Below are 16,964 nucleotides of genomic sequence, written 5' to 3'. Positions count from 1 at the left end.
AATAATAATAAAAAATCATAAACTAATTTTTAAAATAATTATGATTAAATTCTTATTTTATTTTCTTTTCTTTTTCATAGGTTCCAGACTTTAATTCGATTTTAATCCATTTCTTTGTATTTATCTTTAATAAGTATAATTATTTTTTAAAATTAATTAAAATCCTTATTTTTCACTTTTCAAGACTTAGCTTGCTTTATATAAAGGAAAAGAATAAAAATCCTACTTCCTGGAACAGTCAAGAACCACCATCACTTCAAGAAACCGCGACTCTTGCTACCGCTCGGTCTCCGGATTTTTAAAGACGAGAGCTGGGGGGAGGATTTGGCGGGTTAGGGTTTTAGGACTTCTTTAAGAAATGCAGACTTCTCTCCGATACGACAGCGATTCCAAAGCCCTCCTTATTCACGCCAAGGAGAAAATCCCTGTCGACTCCAAAACCCTCTGCCAGGTTCTCTTCCATTCTCCTTTTACCCTCCTGAGAACCTACGGGCCTGCTTCATTTTTTAATAAGAAATTTAGAATTTAAGATACTCGAAATGGGCACTCATTTGGTATGCAGTAGTCATTAATGTTCAGTGGGGATGACTCTGGAGTAAATTGTGACGTTCTATGATAGGTTCTGAGCTTGTACGGAGTTCAGCAGCTGTAATTATATATTGAGATAGATATTGAACTTAGTGAGGTAGTAATTTTACCTCGGGTCGACTATATTTGAGCAATAGAGCTCCAGATTTGTCCGAGCCCTTTGTGTGGTTATAGCAGTTCTCTCTCTTACCGAGTTGTTTTTCTACTTTTTTTAAGCCACTGGTGGGAGCTGTTGAAAATTTCCGTAGTGATTAGCAGTTACGGAGCGGATGGATAGGATGACAGTGTCACTTGTGTTGGATTTACTTATGGCAGGTGCATGGAGAGCTTGATACAAAAATTGGAGCTCCGAGTTCTTTAGCTCTGATATTTCGAAACTTCTATCCAGAGGTAGGGTGTCATTTTTTAGTCTTTCACTGATTTCTATGTTTAAATCTTGCAAATGAAATTGACGTGAGTATCGGTTCGTCTGAACATTCAAAAATAATTTTGGATCCTTCTGTCGCTTACATTAGACTATTAGTGTTTGGTAGTTTTCTGCCAGTATTGGTGCTGGGATCCGGTATGATGTAGACAAGAAAATCAAATACTCTTTACTTGGAAAGAAGGCATTTCCAATTACTTCAAATGGATTTGTGAGCTTCAATCTCAAGGGGAGATACGATGTTGATGACAAATTAAATGAGGTTGGTCTTCTCATACTTTCACTTGAAAATCAACAGTGATTGGATTTTGCTTATATTTTCTTGCTTGTGCCGTATAACTGCCTTCAACTGCACCTATAGCTTATCTGGGATAATTCCTAGCATAAATTTTTAAAACTCTTATTTTAATGACTTCAACAACAATGAAATTGTTCTTACTCCTAATAAACTTGTCCATTTCCATAGAAGGTAATGAAATTTTATATTTAATCTTCTGCCGGCATCAGATTTAAATGCTGTTTTCTGGACAAATGATTAGTTTCTTTCCCTTAGTTATGAAATATCACGTTTCTCCGTATCACATCTCATGCAGTTCAGTTTAACAATTTCACTTGTTGTGGGATTTATCGTTATCTAGAAGACAATGCAGTTCAGTTTAACAATTTCATCTTTGTCTTGTTTTAGTTGCATCAGTTTGTGATATCATCTGACTCTTATTGCAAGTTTTAATTGTTAGAATGGCAAACATAATAAAATTTTGAGGTAATGCAGAAAGTAATTTTGACTTGTTTTAGGCTCTAAACCCTCAGGTTAAGGTCCTCTCGATGGAACATCTACATTGGTAGGTATTTTTCTCCATGTAGATTTCAGTCATGCAGTTCCAGGCATTATTATCTTTGAGGTAAATTTCCATGAGTGAGAACTATTTGTTACATTTACAGCTGGATGTAGTATTCCTAAATACATTAATCCATTAAAAAAAAAAATAGTGATGCAAACTGTATCACCATAAAATATCTCAGGTCTGGTTGGCCTAACCTCAATTCTGATCTCCCCTGAATTAAAAGCCTCTGGCCTAACTATTTTTCCCCTTCCAGATTAGGCAATATAGCCCTTGGTCAACCTGTACCTAACTTGCACAGTTTGGAATGTGACCCTCCATGCCTTTGAATGCCTAGTGAGACTCCCACTAGTAAAAGGAACTTTAGCATATTTCATGAACAAGTCAGATAGGGGATGCAATATGGTCAAAAGAAACTTGGTAAAGACTCCTGGATAAGCTGTCGGTTTTCTTCGGGTGATTATTTTATCATTTTCCAAATGTTACCCCATTCAAGCAGTTGGGGAAAAAATTGTGTTGACATATAAGATCCTATAGGGTTCTAAGATCTTTAGATATCCAACTTGTAATGTGAACCTTGGGAAATGTGCCAGTGCTTGAGTATCTAATGGTTATTTTGACTTCTTCAGGAGCTGATGCTAGGGTCTGATCAGTTATTGTCTCACTATGGTGGCAATATGCACCTTAACTTTTCATTATTGACCAGCTTCCTGATTGGAAAAGTGAGAGTAACATAAAACAAGCTGAGTGAATTTGAGAAAACTTGACGCATTAATATCCTATTCAAGTCTTGGATAATAATCTTATTACAGAGAGGGAGTTTTGCTCTTCATCCTATTTGAGTTTTTGTAACTAACTCTTCTTTCTCTTTCCGTTGCACGGCAATAATAATGTAGTAGACAAGGGGACAACTTCATTGTTCTTATTTCATTTCTCTCTCTGTTACACAGAAAAAAGCCACAGGAGCAGCTGAATTCAGCTGGAGCATATTAGATTTCCAGAGGTACCAAGATGTACGCTTAAAAGTAGGTTATGCAGTGTTTGAGAAGGTACTGCATCAAACGATCTTTTTTGGGTTCACCTTTCCTTTCTTGCAGCTTTCTTGCTATCATGATGTGCAGAATGATGAATGTCTCTGCCGCTCTTCTTCTTGAGTTTCCTTCGTGTTCTGTTTGCTTTCTTCTTCTTTCTGTCAATTTTTGTTTCTGTTTGGGATATAGCTTCACTCTAGTTAGTTTCTTGCAGGTGCCATACCTGCAGATCAGAGAGAACAACTGGACCTTCAATGCAGACATGAATGGCCGATGGAACGTGAGATTTGATTTGTAATCCTGCCTTGAGCTTTCCATCCCTTCTCGAATTTCGATAGTATCCCACTTTTTTCTTATAACATATCTGTTACAGTTAGAATGTTCTTATGTTCTTGGCAGCTGTTTAATTTGAACGCCCTCTCTTTTCCGCGCATGGAATCATTGTTTTCTACACTTTTCAATTACTTTCTGTTGCCTGTAATAGTGGAAGTCTGGAACACAAGATGGGAGCTTCAATATCACTGGTGACTGAAAATGATTTTTGTGTTATAGGTAGTGTTAAAGAATCCAAGAAAACGTGAAAGTAAAGAAGACAATTTTGTTCCTTCTTTTTGTTTTATCAGAAAAGACAATCGGCTACGTTCGATCGATCACAACGAATAGAAGAAATTCGTCTTCGAATTGTTGACGGCACCGTCCGGAATTTCTTCCTGGGAAGCCCCATAAAACTGGCTTTGTTACAGAAATGGAGATTGAACGAGCGATCGATAGAAAGGAAGATGGAATTTACCAACACTGGAAGTAAGAAAAAGTAGGTGAGTTCCAAAATCCCCCGTGATTATCGAAGTTCCTTCACGGAAGCCCCAGAAAACTGTCTTTGTTACAGAAACGGAGATGGAATGCTCGAACGATATAAAAAAGGAAGAAGAAGGAATCTACCAGAAACTGCAAAAAACTGGAAGTAAAAAAAAGTAACAGAGTTCCGAATTCCCCATGATTGTCGAATGTAGAATATCGATCGAGTTGTGCGTTGACCCGAAACTCGTTGCCATTCCTACTCAGCCGAACTGGAAAAAAAAAATGCCTAAAGCCTATCTGTGTTTTCTAAACGGAGATAGGATTTAAAAAAAATTGATTCCGCTTTAGACTTGCTGCACAAGCACTCGGAGGACGATGGAGGAGGACGAACGAGAGAGCATATCTTATCCGTTTTGAAAAAAAGAAGGGTGTATCTGCAGACTGATGTTGAAATTTTTAAAGCTTTTCGTTTCTCCCTTTTCTGTTTTTTGGCTCTTCCTTCGTCCCTAACGTGCTTCCTTGCTCCGACCCCAGCAGCTGCCGAATGCGGCGGATCGACACGGTACGAACAGATCCCTGCTATAATCTTAAGTCGGATTCGCGAACTGGGAGGTCTTGAACCTTGGAGAGTCTCCCAAATGGGATGGTCTTCAGACCATCGAAGCGCGCAAAGATCAATCCAATTCTACCTACGAAGCCACGTTAGTTAAGCACGTTCAATTAACCAAGGTATAACTTTTAGTGACTAAAATATCCTTTTATTCGGCAATAATTACGCATATTTTGTAATTATAATAATAATAATCAAAATACTACATACAAGACTAATTTATTTCCATTATTATCCACCGTGAACACACTTAATCATCTGAAAAAACAAATTGCGAGATGATTAATTAAGTAATTGACTCCTGATCGTATGGGCATTCTAGTAATTTTGACTAACTGGTGCGATCCACGAAAAGGATCCATCTGTCACTTGAGCAACTCGGGTTTATCCGTAATTTTAACACAATAAGTGGGTAAATTGTTCCAGCCTCTTTAACTTCCCACTATAAATTGGCTCACTTTCCAAAATCAAATTCGAAGTCAGGCCTAAACCCTCCTTCGAACACTCTCGCGCCCATGCCTTCCGCCACCCGATTCCTATACGCTGCCAGCAGTTCTCCTGCGGCTCCTCCGCCGGACCCCGCCGCCATGGACTCCGACGTCGTCGTCATCCTCGCCGCCCTACTCTGCGCGCTCATCTGTGTCGTTGGGCTCGCTCTTGTCGGCCGGTGCGCTTGGATCCGCCGCTCGCCTCCTACGCAAGGCCCGCGCAACAAAGGCCTCAAGAAGAAAATCCTCAAGTCCCTGCCGAAGATCATGTTCACAAAGTCCGCCAGCGGGAAGCTCGTCGACTGCGCAATCTGTTTGGCGGAGTTCGTCGACGGGGACGAGATCCGAGTGCTGCAGCAGTGCGGGCATGGGTACCACGTCGGATGTATTGATACCTGGCTTGGTTCGCACTCGTCCTGTCCGTCATGCCGGCAGATTTTGGTCGTGGCGAGGTGTCAGGAGTGTGGGGGGATTCCGGGGACGGAGACGGAAGGGGAGGTGAAAGCAGGGGAAGACGACGTTAATAGGTTCTTGCCCTAACTCTCAATCTCCGTCTCTGCCGAAATTCTTTCCCTCGGATCTGCGTTTGTTTTTTTTTTCACAATGTAATTATACTTTGGTTTTTTTTATTTTCGCTATTACTAGTTTTTTTTCTTCCCTTCCTTTCCCACTGTAAATTCAGTTACGTGCTCGTCTATCAAGGAAAAAGAAAGATAACATACTGTTACCTTAATTTTCAGTTCTGACAGAAATTCCTATAATCCCGATTCCATCTGATCCGGCACAGAAGTTGTAGCTGTCTGAAAACCTTTATCGTTTGGCAAAGTTGATTGATCTCTGGAAAAAAAACGAGAGAAACTCAGGTGTAGCAGACAGTTGAAACTCCATTTAATCCAACTGTACACTTTCAATCTTTGTCTCTGCTTCAGAATTTGGAGTTATTGGAAGTTAGGAGTTTATAGTACTCTAATTCTGCGTTTACTGTTGGACTGTTGTGGGTCTAAGTGTCTGGACTGAGTTTAAAGTAAGAGACAGCAAAGCAAAGTTGCGTGGAGGATTCGATTTAGAATTGGTGCTTTGGATTTTTCTTACTCAATGGCTACAATGTCAAGATCACTTTGACCTCCCACTCTGATTTAGCAGAGCAGCCATTATTATTAACTTTGGCGAGCTTCTATATAATATGTGGCAATTTATTTTACCTAATAGTAAACAACTGACGAGGAATGGTGAGTGCCGATGGATGGGTAACCTAGGGAAAATAACTTCTTTTTAGTTTGTTACGGATCCCGTGATCAGCTGCGTCACGCGATGCGTGCGTGACCATCTGCTCTTTCCTCAATGAGGAAAGAGACGGGTAAAAATGGAGTTTGTAATTTGGACAAGAAGACAGAGAAGGTAAAAGTAAAACTCCTCCGTTTCCCTCTCTCTCTCTAGTTTCTCCCTCTCTGAATTTTCTCATGTTTTCTCTCCACAGCCCAAACAGACTGGTAACCATGGAAGGATAAGCTTGAAGACAGATTGAGCAATTAAGAGAAAAGAAAACAAAAAGCAGTTAAAAAGGCCATGAGACTTTGCAGAGTTTCTGTAAACAAGGCATATGAGGCACATGGCACACAGATTTCAAGCTGATCATTGCTCTGGAAACAGAGGGATCACTGTTCATGTTGCAATCAAAGAAGAAAGTATTATTATAAGGCAATTTCACAATCAAGTGAGTCTCTTTAAACTATTATTTCTGTCAAATAGTCACTTAATATTTTACTGTCTTGTAGTTGATCTAGGTAGCTGACCAGAAATGGTCATAATCAAGCCTCCCAAATCCTCCTCTCCTCTTAAATCCCACTACAGCACCACCCAATTTGGTTTGCCACTGATGATAATGTTTTTATTTACTGGTGGGCAAGCTTGAGATTTGATGGGAGTGAGAACTCCTGCATCTTTTAGGGTCAAAGAATTAGAACTGTTTTTTCTTATTCCTGGTCGTATGCTACTCCAGAAGAGTATAATCTGTAGCACTATCAGCGGTCTTTAGTTTGTGAAAACCATTTTTTTCAAATGTTTATTCAGCACTGTCATTGCCTTAGCTTTTAATATTCATAAAGATTGGCTTCTGTAACAGAAGTACAAAAGAACCCTTTTAATCTTTCTTTCTGTTCCTAAAGAAACCAGGAAACAGACATTCGGTTTCTAAATGGAATTTTAGTGGGTTGCAGTTGCAATTGCATGAGTTTATCCATTATTCAATGCGAGTGATTGCGCATCAACATCAGCTCAACCGAAAGTTCAGGACAATCGTTCAATTTGGTTTTGCTGATTTGCTAAAATCAGGCACTCATCGGGCCACCACAATTACATCGAATGGTTTTGAAGCTGGTAATACACGCTTCCTGTGTTCTTGTAATGGCCTTCTTATCTGGTGTTTTATTTATTACATTTTTTTGTTCGTTTAAGAAAAGGTAAGAGGCCCATTTGCGCAGGCGTGGGAAAGGAGGGGGCTCCGAAGGAGGCGATGGCATGCGGGCGGCGGTGCAAGCGGCTACTTGGTACCGAAATAATTTTATTTTTATATTTTCTTATTCTACTTTATTTTTATATTCATGATTTATATTGCTTTAAGTTTTTTCTTTTTTTATCATTTAATAAATAATATAAAAATAATAATATTGTCATATACAATGAAACGTATGAATTCCAGTGTAATGCATAGCGATGCAACTTGGCCGGTTCCATGAAATTCGAGTTGATTCGGATGGGGTCACTCCGATTCAAAAGCTGAACCTAGGTGAGTCGAGGGGGTGTATAGATAATAAAAAAAGGGTGAGTTGGACCCAAACTTGGTATAATATTTGTAAAGAATTAATTGTCAATTTTCATAAATTTACAATATTTTTTTAATAAAACTTCAAATTATATTAAGATATTTGAGACAAACCTTGTTATGCCAAAACAGAATGTATATTAGAGTAGTGGCTACTCGTTTAGGGACTTGTCTAAGATTATTCAATTATCTGAATATCATCTATTAAATATAACAAAAAGGTCAAATTTTCTGAGTTCTAAAAACGAATAAGAAGAAAGAAATTAACAAATAAACAAAGCCAACTGATAGCTTAACTATTTAGATGACAGATAATTTGGAATGTAAACCCGCAAGTGAACGAACTGCAAAAGGTTTTCATGATTCACAGTAACAAGTCGAAAAATCCCACATTTTTTTCACAACTTGCACCACCCCCTAGTCTCTCAGTTTCATCTCCACAATCAGCTCAAGCCTTTCCCTGGTTGGAACACCCAGTAGTGCAAGAGATCAGCCACACGAAGTGATTTTCGTTCCTTCTAGGCTGGGCCTCATCAGTTGTTTTTAGCTGTAGCTTTCTGCTTTGCCCCAACTGCAAAGAACTCGATAATAACTTCTAGAGGCATACCTTTAGTTTCTGGAACCTTTAAGTAGACGAAGATCCAGGAGATGAAACAAACAGCAGCATAAATACCGAATACTCCAGCGAGACCGATCGATTTGAGCATGACTGGAAGGGTGTAAGTGACGATAATGTCTCCAATCCAGAAACTCAGGGCGCATATAGCAATGCATACCCCACGTACACTAGTTGGAAAGATCTCCGAACAGAGGATGTTAGGGACTGGACCAAAAGCCATCACAAAGCAGCAGAAGTAGACCACCACACTAACAGTGGAGATCACAGCATGGATCATGGAACCCATGTGCACAACATTGCCGACAACTAGAGTGATCAACGCGACTATCAGAACAGGGATTGTTGTGAGCAGTAGCCGTCTGCCAAAAAAAATATATCTATCCTTGAGCAAATGAAGAACAAAGGAATCTCACCTCTTAAGATGGATCAGAAAAACACAGTACTCTTCAAAGGAATTCAATAATTTTTGCTTGTGCTAATGGCCCTAAAACTTCTTCAATTTCTCGCAATATGCGATTTAATTGATGCTGCTCCTTTCTTTTAGGAGAAAACAAGGTCTTGCCATGATAAATACATTTCAAATGATAACAGGCAAACCTACAATATTTTACGCTACCTAGTCACTCTCAGAACCACCTAGGACGAATATTAACAAATTGAAGTGGCTAGATGGCGCCTAAGCAACCTAAAAAAGTTAAGACAGTCAAAGGCCTTTTGATTATAACATGTATAGGCCTTTTGGGAATATTTTAAATCAGTGGATTTTTTAAAAAATCTCAAAGGTGAAGTTTCTTTCTAGATTTATATAAAAATGAAGCAGAATCCATGAAAATGTCGATAGATAGATATAAAAATAAACCTAATACCTTCGGCCAGAAATATCCATGAGTCTCATGGCAACAGCTATACAAGGAAGCATCAACAAGGTAGTGACACCACTGATGAGAAGTGAAGCTGAATCTGAGCCAATCCCGACATTTTCAAGAAGAACTCCAACACCCGCTTGTTCTAAAATCTGAGGGGTATAGTAAAGAACTCCATTTATGCCAGCAAACTGCAAAAGCCACAAAAGATGGCATTAATAGATTTATATATTGACGATGTCAAGTTAGGAGTTAGGTCAAAAGCTGTACTAAGATGGGCTTGTCCCAGCAATCAGGATATGGCTTCAATATTGGATAACTAATAAAAATAGTAATAACATGGCCTCACTCCTTAACTAACAACACAGAGAATGGTAATAATATGTGGCATTTATAAAGTCAGAAGACCGCCACAAGATATCCTTGCAAATCTTAAATTTCACAAAACCTAAACTAAAACTGACCTGTTGTAGAATTTGGATCCCAATCCCAACTATTAAGGCATGTTTAACACCCGGTTCCAAGAGATCCCTCCATCTTGGTCCTTTTGCTGCAGTTTCAGATGGATGGACCATAGCTGGTCCCACAGGATGCTGCTGCAGTAGTTCCTTAGAGTAAAGTGCAGGCTGGCTCACCAAAGCCGCAGCATGAACATATTCACCATCTACTGGCACATCAACCCCTGGAATTGAAACAAGGGACCCACGCCTGGACCCAGGGACGCCTTCCTCGTGCAAATAAATTCTCTTGAACCCTCCTTTCTTCCCATCTTCTCCCTCTTGCTCGGTCCATTTCCAAGCCAACTGCCACCCACCACCAATACCCATGCTACTAACTGCTTCTCCACCTTGCAAGAGACTGCTATTCCTCCTCATGCTTAATATGCTTCCATGAGAAGCTGGTGGGACCAAGTCTTTATCCATGCTAGTTGTTTGACGTGAAATAAGTGGGCTGTGCAAATTATCATCTGAATCAGCACCACCAGCATCAGATGCGTATCCTTCACCCTCCCTCAGAAGGCTCTCCTCATCCCACTGTTCATTTTTGTGCTGCTCAGCCACACTAAACATACTACCAAAGTTGGGAAAGAGAGCACTCCGCATGCTTCCCATCTCTGGAAGCTTCTCATGAACGCTCCCAAAGAGCGTGACCATGGGATCCATAAGAGACATGCTTCTCTGGTTCTCCATACTTCCATGACGAGATACCAACCCAAGGGTACTCTGGCCAGTAACCGGCATGGCAACCCAAGAAAGACCCTCTTCAGCCCCATATAGTGTGATCTTGTCCTTCTGCGCATCCAGATCTTGGTCATCAGTGAGATCATTAGCAGGGCCAATTATGTACTCCTCAATAGATGTGTCACCACCAACTCCAAGACCTTCAACCAGCAGAGCCATTTCACCTGTAGATCAAAGAGCAAACTATCAGATGTGTAGTGCACTGAAACTTTTTTTCATTTAACGATGAAAAGCAATTTTGAGCCTCCTGACCTTCGGGACAACAGATGCACTATATAATAAGTGGAATGAATTAATACTTCTCAGTTATTCAATAAAACATTAAAAGCTGCCCCTCGGATGGCAGGTTATGAAGATGGATCCAACATGCAATTGGTTACTACTTTCCACCATTTCAAATGTATCAGAGGAATAATAAGCACAACTCATTTGTCGTAAAACCTTCAAAGCTATTAGTATGATTTGCTATCTTATTCCAAGAGCATGCCAAGTCAGGCAAGTCTATTTCTGTATTAGGCTCAAGTCTCTAAAAAAAAAAAAAAAGATGTAAAGAAAGAAGCTGACAAGTAATCAAATCAAACTACACCAAGGAAGAAAATGAGGATAACTATATGCAGGAAAGTCAAAAGGAGCCAAACTACTGATCAGTTCAAAACCTCCTAAGATTTGAATGTGTGAGTATGTGTGTGTGTGTGCCCACAGTAAAGGAAAATCACAAGAGAACTTTTTGCCAATCTAAAGGAGTGGATGCATATGCTTTTCTCCTTTTTATAGTTAACTAAAGTAATTGCCACTATTAATACAGCATTTTGAACAAAATACCAGTTGTTTTTTAAAACTTAAATACAGTTGTTTGAGGTAGCATGATATTTACAAAATTGATCATAGACTAAGGATGGCCCAAATCTAAAGCTGAAACAGTTAAAGGATTCTCTTCTTGTACTAACTGCAGAGTGATCAGTGACTGATGCAGAACATGCGTAGTGTGCTGCTGCCCTGAGGGAGAGAAGAGAATGTAGAAGGAGAAGAGGAAGAAAGGAGGACAAGCAGAAGCAAAAGGGAAGTAGAGAGCCGAGTCGAGGAGGAAAGAGAGAAGAAAAGAGTCGGGAGAGGAAAATTTCAACTTCAATCAATAATAATTACCAAACATTGTGAGTTTAAATAGAGACCCAAAACACTAAGGACATTTCAAAATGACCAAAATACCCCTGATGACAAAATGCCACTGAACAAATAAAACAATTACTTCTAAGAACAATTAAAAAATATAAATACATAAAATAACAACTAATCTGTCCTAAATGCCTCACTCCACAACCACAACATGGTGGGTCTTGTCATAGTCCAATGTCTTCGAGTATAGACTCATAGTCGGCGACACACAAGGGGTGTCCTCACTGGTGACCAAGCAGTTTTCCAAATGACATGCAGTAAAGAGTATAAAACCAAAAAATATGTACACTCTTCAGAAAAATCCACAAGCTGCCAGACCAAAATGAATTTTCTTGAAAGCAAAATCTCAATTGGTTTATTTGGGATGGATCAAACAAACATTTTGGGTTTTATCACGTTAAAGAAGTCTATAAAAAGAAGAACCCATGTAGAAATTCTTATTTGGTTTAGATTTCTCTATTAAAATTTTAAAGTATTTAAGTAAGCTTAAGAAAAGATAATAAAGGAGGACAAGAAGATTCAGCTCATCCACTTTTCTCTTCTCTCTCTCTCAGATTTTTTATCTTTTCCATTATAACATGGTATCAAAGTGGATATCTATACATGGGCTTCAGCTCATCCACTTTTCTCTTCTCTCTCTCAGATTTTTTTATCTTTTCCATTATATGGTATCAAAGTGGATATTTACACATGGGCCTCCGCTCAAAATTGTCCACATTTAGGAGCTATAAAGAAAGCCCAATCATGTGGGGGAGTGTGTGAAAAGAGTCCTACATTGATCAGGATTAGAAAGACCTTTCGCTTATTACTTGGGGAGAGACTTACTAACTTTGGCCAACCTTTATGAGATGGACTTGGACCCAACTTTAACAAAAATAAAAAATAAATAAATCATAAAGAAAGAGGGGGTTTTCCCAAAAAAAATAGAAAGTTAAAAAGAGGAAGAAAGAGAAAGGAAGAGAAAGGAAGAAAGTGAAATATATGAAAAATAAATAAATAAATCATAAAGAAAGAGGGGCTCTCCCACACAAATTTTGAAATTTAGAAAGACGAAGAATGAGAAAAGTAGAAAGTGAAACATATGAAAAACCCAGTGTCATTTTTCTTTCCACTCTTACCTATACTACATTCTCTATCCTCCTGATATCTTTCTTTCTCTTGCTAGTACTGCCAAGAACCTAGTAGATAAATGACTTCAAGTGAATGTCAACATATTTCTGATATGAGGAGACAGACCACACAAAGTATAGATTGACTTTTCAAAAATATTTTATTGATTGTCGATGACACACGCACTCCCCCCCCCCCCCCCCCCCCCCCTGCCCCCGCAACTATCCCCTCAGTGAGACACAAACTCACATTAGAAACCCCCCAAGTGACCACTGAACCAATAAACACACAATGACAAAAAAAAAAAACCTGACAAACAGCTTCACAGAAGGAACTGTCTCAAAATTTCAAGTACTGATGTAAAATTTTCATTCCATACATTCATTCTTATGAGCACTGTTATAAAACCCAGACCAGACCAGCTGGTTGAACTGGGTTCAACTGAACCTGGTCCCAGTCCCTTCCCTGCTATTTCAAGTGGAAGGAAGAGAAGTCCCTGTCCTTCCTGCTGTCAATGGCACGAGGGCTATGGCGACTCCCCTTCCAACACAGAGAAGAGAGGCTGAGTCTCGTCTCTATCCTATCCACCATGTGGAAGTTCCATGTGGAGATCTCTGAAAAACTACCATGACCACCTGCAATGCTCCAAAAATTTGCAAGCACTATGTGAATATTTCCTTTATTCCCTTTTCAGGTAATTATTGATTTGAATAGGAAGATAACAGTGTCATGCCTAGTCCGTTGAGGTAAATCAGTAAATCACCATACTCTGCTACCATATTGAGATGGTTTATTGCAAGAGTGATGTACATGAACTGGCAAGACCAGTGTACAGATCTTACTTTCAAGGTAAAGCCATTATGAAATATACAATGAAAGGCCAATACTCAAAGACATTGTCATAAAATATTCCAATTTTGTATGATTTATCGTGCAACTTTTATGTCTGTAGTGACAGATGAAGATTTGGCCCTGTTATGTGGAATCCAACAGAAGGACCCCTATTACTAGACACCGATATTGCTGCAATATTAGCTAAGATGCATGACAACTGTATCTATAGTCACTTAGTTACTTTATAAATTTATCAGAACTTCCAATATGATGGCTTTCAAGCTTTTTTGTTTCTCAGGACGCTTCAAGAGTAAAACAACTTCTACATACATGTACCCTATTAAAGCTTCCATTAAGAGGTTCCAGTTAATTAAGAGCCTTAGGAGAGAGATGCTACACCTTAGGGTTTTTCCAGATCTGCTACTCAGTAATTATATCAGTCTACTTGTTTTTCAAAACCCCTCAATACACAGAACAGAACTTATGCAAGTGCACAGGAACAAAGCATATCTGTATTCTATCAGGAAATGTAGATGAGTTCAGAAAGTTCACAAAATGCACAAAATAAGTGCAGAAATTTTGCATGTATGAAGATGAAATGTAGTCAGAAGGTGCAGAATAACAAAACCTGAGACATCGTCCCTGCCCCTTAGTCTTTGAAGAACCTTCTTTGCCTCTGCCATCCGGCCCTTGCTTACAAGCCAACGGGGAGACTCAGGCAAAAAGAATACCATCAATAAGAAATACAAAATGGAAGGAATCGAAAGAACTCCAAGCATCAACCTCCAGCTTGAGTTGCCGATCAGTGACATCCCAAATACCATACAATAAGATACAAACATTCCGCCTGATCCACAGAATTGTGGAAGGGTATTCAAAAGCCCTCGGGTCTCTGATGGGGCTGTCTCCGATATGTATACAGGAACAAGAGTCACTGACAATCCAATCCCAAACCCATCTAAAAGCCTAGCTAGTAGAAGAACATAAACATTGGGAGACCACAGCATTATCAGGCCACTAACAAAATAGAGGACTGATGAGATTATCAGCATCGGCCGCCTACCAAACCAATCAGATATTGGCCCAGAGCATGTTGTAATAACCGTAGCTCCAATTAGTGACATCGCAACAATTAACCCTTCAACAGTTGGTTGACTTTCCAAATGGAATTCTCTTTTGATGTAAAGAACAGCCCCTGAAAAAATCCAAGCAAATTTTAATGGCAACTTAAAGATGTTGGCATAATTAGCCCCTTTGTGGTATGACTCTTAAATGGTTCAACAGACAAAAATCAAAGTAATTTCAAAACTGAAGGCAGCCATAAAAAGATGAAAAGGAACATAACATGTTGATTTGCGTCATATGGAACCATAATCAAGCATTTAAGCAAAAATTACTTCAAATGGGGCCGAAGGAAAAAATACCAGACTACTTTCGAGTACATTGGCTTAGAATACAATGGTCAACTTCAAGATAACTCTATTTCTATATGAGTGAGTTCGTTACCTGCAATTGTTGCATTATCCCATCCTTGTAACAAGTTCCCAATCGAAGCAGCAATAGCTACAAGCGCAGCTCCTCTCATTTTCTGGAATAAGAGAATAAGCCTAGAGCAGCTAGACGACTTTGATCAACTAACCTGCCTGAAAAAATAAAAAGAGCAAAGAAGACTTTCAATCCATAAACATGCCCAGATACACATAAAGGAGCATCCCAAAAAATTCTAACAGCTGCAGTAAAAGAGGTGCTAAAAAATAGAAACTCGGGGAGAAGGGGAAAAAATTCAAAGCAACACCCACACACAAGGAAAAAGAAACACGAACGCGGTAAACCATTTACAGCAACTTTTAACAGGTAAGAAAGATCCTCCGTAGGCACAAATCAGAGAAGATTTCGAGCCCTCAACAATTAATCAGTTACTGATACGTTTGGACGACGACTCCTCTTTTGGGACTAAACGAGAAAACAGACGATATACCTCTAGGAAGATCTGCAAGCTTCGTTTGATGAGTACAGCAAGGCGCAGATCAAAACGAACACGTAGGCTTCTGAAAATCGCAACCTGTTTACACAGATACGGATAGCACGGCAATTAATGAGAAGATTTATGACGTTTGGACAGAAACTCCCTAGGAGAAGACTCGGTCCGAAACTCAAACGGCAAAAGTTAAGAAAACGGAAAAAGCTACGAGAGCTTTGCATCTATCCCTTCGCTCTCTGACACCTGCTCTCCTCATGTCAGCTTCGGAGATCTTCAGTTAAAGAAGAAAGTTAAAGGTTGCCAAATACAGTCGTAATGCTGACGGACTGTGTTTCCTTCAAAATCTACGTCGGACTTAGGGCTATCAACGGGGAAAATGGAAAGATCTGACACCAAACTAGACTGCCACTGAATCAAATAATACAAATGGTAAAACTTGAGGGTACGAATCAGGAAGCAATTAATCACCCTTAGTGATTGCCCGGTAAAAATCGATACACAAAGCCACTCTCCAAGTAGACTACCGAAATCTCTAGACTCGTAAGTCGTAACACGAGTAACAAAATGAACCGAGAGAGCAGATCTTTCACCTCCGCTCTCCTTCTAGAAATGCAGGCGACGATCTCGAATCGATTCTCACCGCCAAAACCAGCTCATTCTGTCTCTCTTGTATCTCAAACAAAAAGCCAAAAAGAACACGCGCACGGACCAAAGAGACGCGCTGTGAAAACTCGCATGGAACAAAGAGACACCACAGCGCGCCCAGTTCTATCCCCTCCGAGGCCCTGACCGACTAATCAGCAGCCATCACTATCCACCATTTGCATCCAACGAAAAGACCGCAGCTTCCTCCGCAGGGATAGCACGCCCGATCCGCCCAATCTCTACCCCGGCTGTCAACCCGCAGCACTTTCGAGTTCGTCCCAGCCTGAGAGCAAGAGAAAGAAAAAAGAAAAAGAAAAAAAGAAAACTCCCCTTGTCCGCCCGAACAAGAGACGCAAAAGCTCCAAATTTCCGACCAGAAAAACAGCGAGGTCGTCTAGATACTTCAGATTTTGTACACGAAAAGCTCCAAATGGCTCACGTTTTCTCACCGCATTCACGTAAAATCTCCAGAAGAGACGGAATTCGCAACAGAATCCCGCCTCGAATTGATCCTTTTATCTTTTGGGGATTTTTTACTGTGAAGAAGACTGGGTGTTGCAGAGAGAGTGAATTTTGCTGATGTGCAGATTTTCCAATGGCTTTTCATCACGTTGCCGACCGTAATATCCTTGAGCTGCGGACACTCACGTGACGTCGACCGTCTTCGCGTAATGTCCCACGGGTGGCATCGAACAGAGCAAAAGCTTGACCTTAACTCGGTTCAGCTCGAAAAATGCCGAACTCGAACCAAGTTCGGTTCGGCTTGCGAGCACCACAGTTCGGTTCGGCTTGCGAGCCGGCCCGTTATGTAACGTGCAATTTCGGGCTGACCCTAGTGTTTTCGGCTTTCAATCTTCCTCTCCTCTCTTCGGCTTCGATTTTGGGGAGTAACGAAT

The 16,964-nt window shown here is 40.0% G+C and overlaps 3 protein-coding genes across 5 annotated transcripts; 2 read left to right on the top strand and 1 right to left on the bottom strand.

Annotated features, from left to right (window-relative positions):
- The first annotated feature begins 245 nt into the window (after positions 1–245).
- Positions 246–3,434, top strand: LOC137939234 (outer envelope pore protein 21, chloroplastic-like). Its single transcript, XM_068784463.1, has 5 exons — positions 246–451; positions 904–978; positions 1,122–1,274; positions 2,805–2,903; positions 3,100–3,434. Exons 1-5 carry the CDS (start codon positions 359–361, stop codon positions 3,181–3,183), a joined length of 504 nt encoding a protein of 167 aa, XP_068640564.1. The 5' UTR covers positions 246–358; the 3' UTR covers positions 3,184–3,434.
- A 1,349-nt stretch (positions 3,435–4,783) lies between these two features.
- LOC137939462 (RING-H2 finger protein ATL80-like) lies at positions 4,784–5,828 on the top strand. The gene is made up of 2 exons (XM_068784730.1): positions 4,784–5,308; positions 5,522–5,828. Exons 1-2 carry the CDS (start codon positions 4,809–4,811, stop codon positions 5,556–5,558), a joined length of 537 nt encoding a protein of 178 aa, XP_068640831.1. The 5' UTR covers positions 4,784–4,808; the 3' UTR covers positions 5,559–5,828.
- Positions 5,829–7,788: 1,960 nt separating this feature from the next.
- LOC137938797 (monosaccharide-sensing protein 2-like) lies at positions 7,789–16,614 on the bottom strand. 3 transcript variants are annotated; one of them, XM_068783835.1, is made up of 7 exons: positions 16,014–16,614; positions 15,421–15,504; positions 14,949–15,085; positions 14,071–14,637; positions 9,549–10,489; positions 9,088–9,275; positions 7,789–8,580 (listed from the first exon to the last, which is right to left on the bottom strand). In XM_068783835.1, the coding sequence occupies exons 3-7, from the start codon at positions 15,025–15,027 to the stop codon at positions 8,136–8,138; spliced, it is 2,220 nt and encodes a 739-aa protein (XP_068639936.1). In that variant the 5' UTR covers positions 15,028–15,085; positions 15,421–15,504; positions 16,014–16,614; the 3' UTR covers positions 7,789–8,135. The 3 variants fall into 3 exon arrangements, with proteins under 3 accessions (XP_068639936.1, XP_068639938.1, XP_068639937.1); XM_068783837.1 differs by lacking the exon at positions 15,421–15,504; XM_068783836.1 differs by lacking the exon at positions 16,014–16,614 and having other exon boundaries at positions 15,421–16,005.
- Positions 16,615–16,964: the final 350 nt, after the last annotated feature.

The sequence above is a fragment of the Aristolochia californica genome, unplaced genomic scaffold (assembly GCF_029961685.1).
Source record: "Aristolochia californica isolate CCGP_79_NKW_82.1479 unplaced genomic scaffold, dmAriCali1.0.hap1 SCAF_8, whole genome shotgun sequence".
In the NCBI taxonomy this organism is placed as follows: Eukaryota; Viridiplantae; Streptophyta; class Magnoliopsida; order Piperales; family Aristolochiaceae; genus Aristolochia; species Aristolochia californica.
This window is presented reverse-complemented; position numbering and strand designations above follow the sequence as displayed.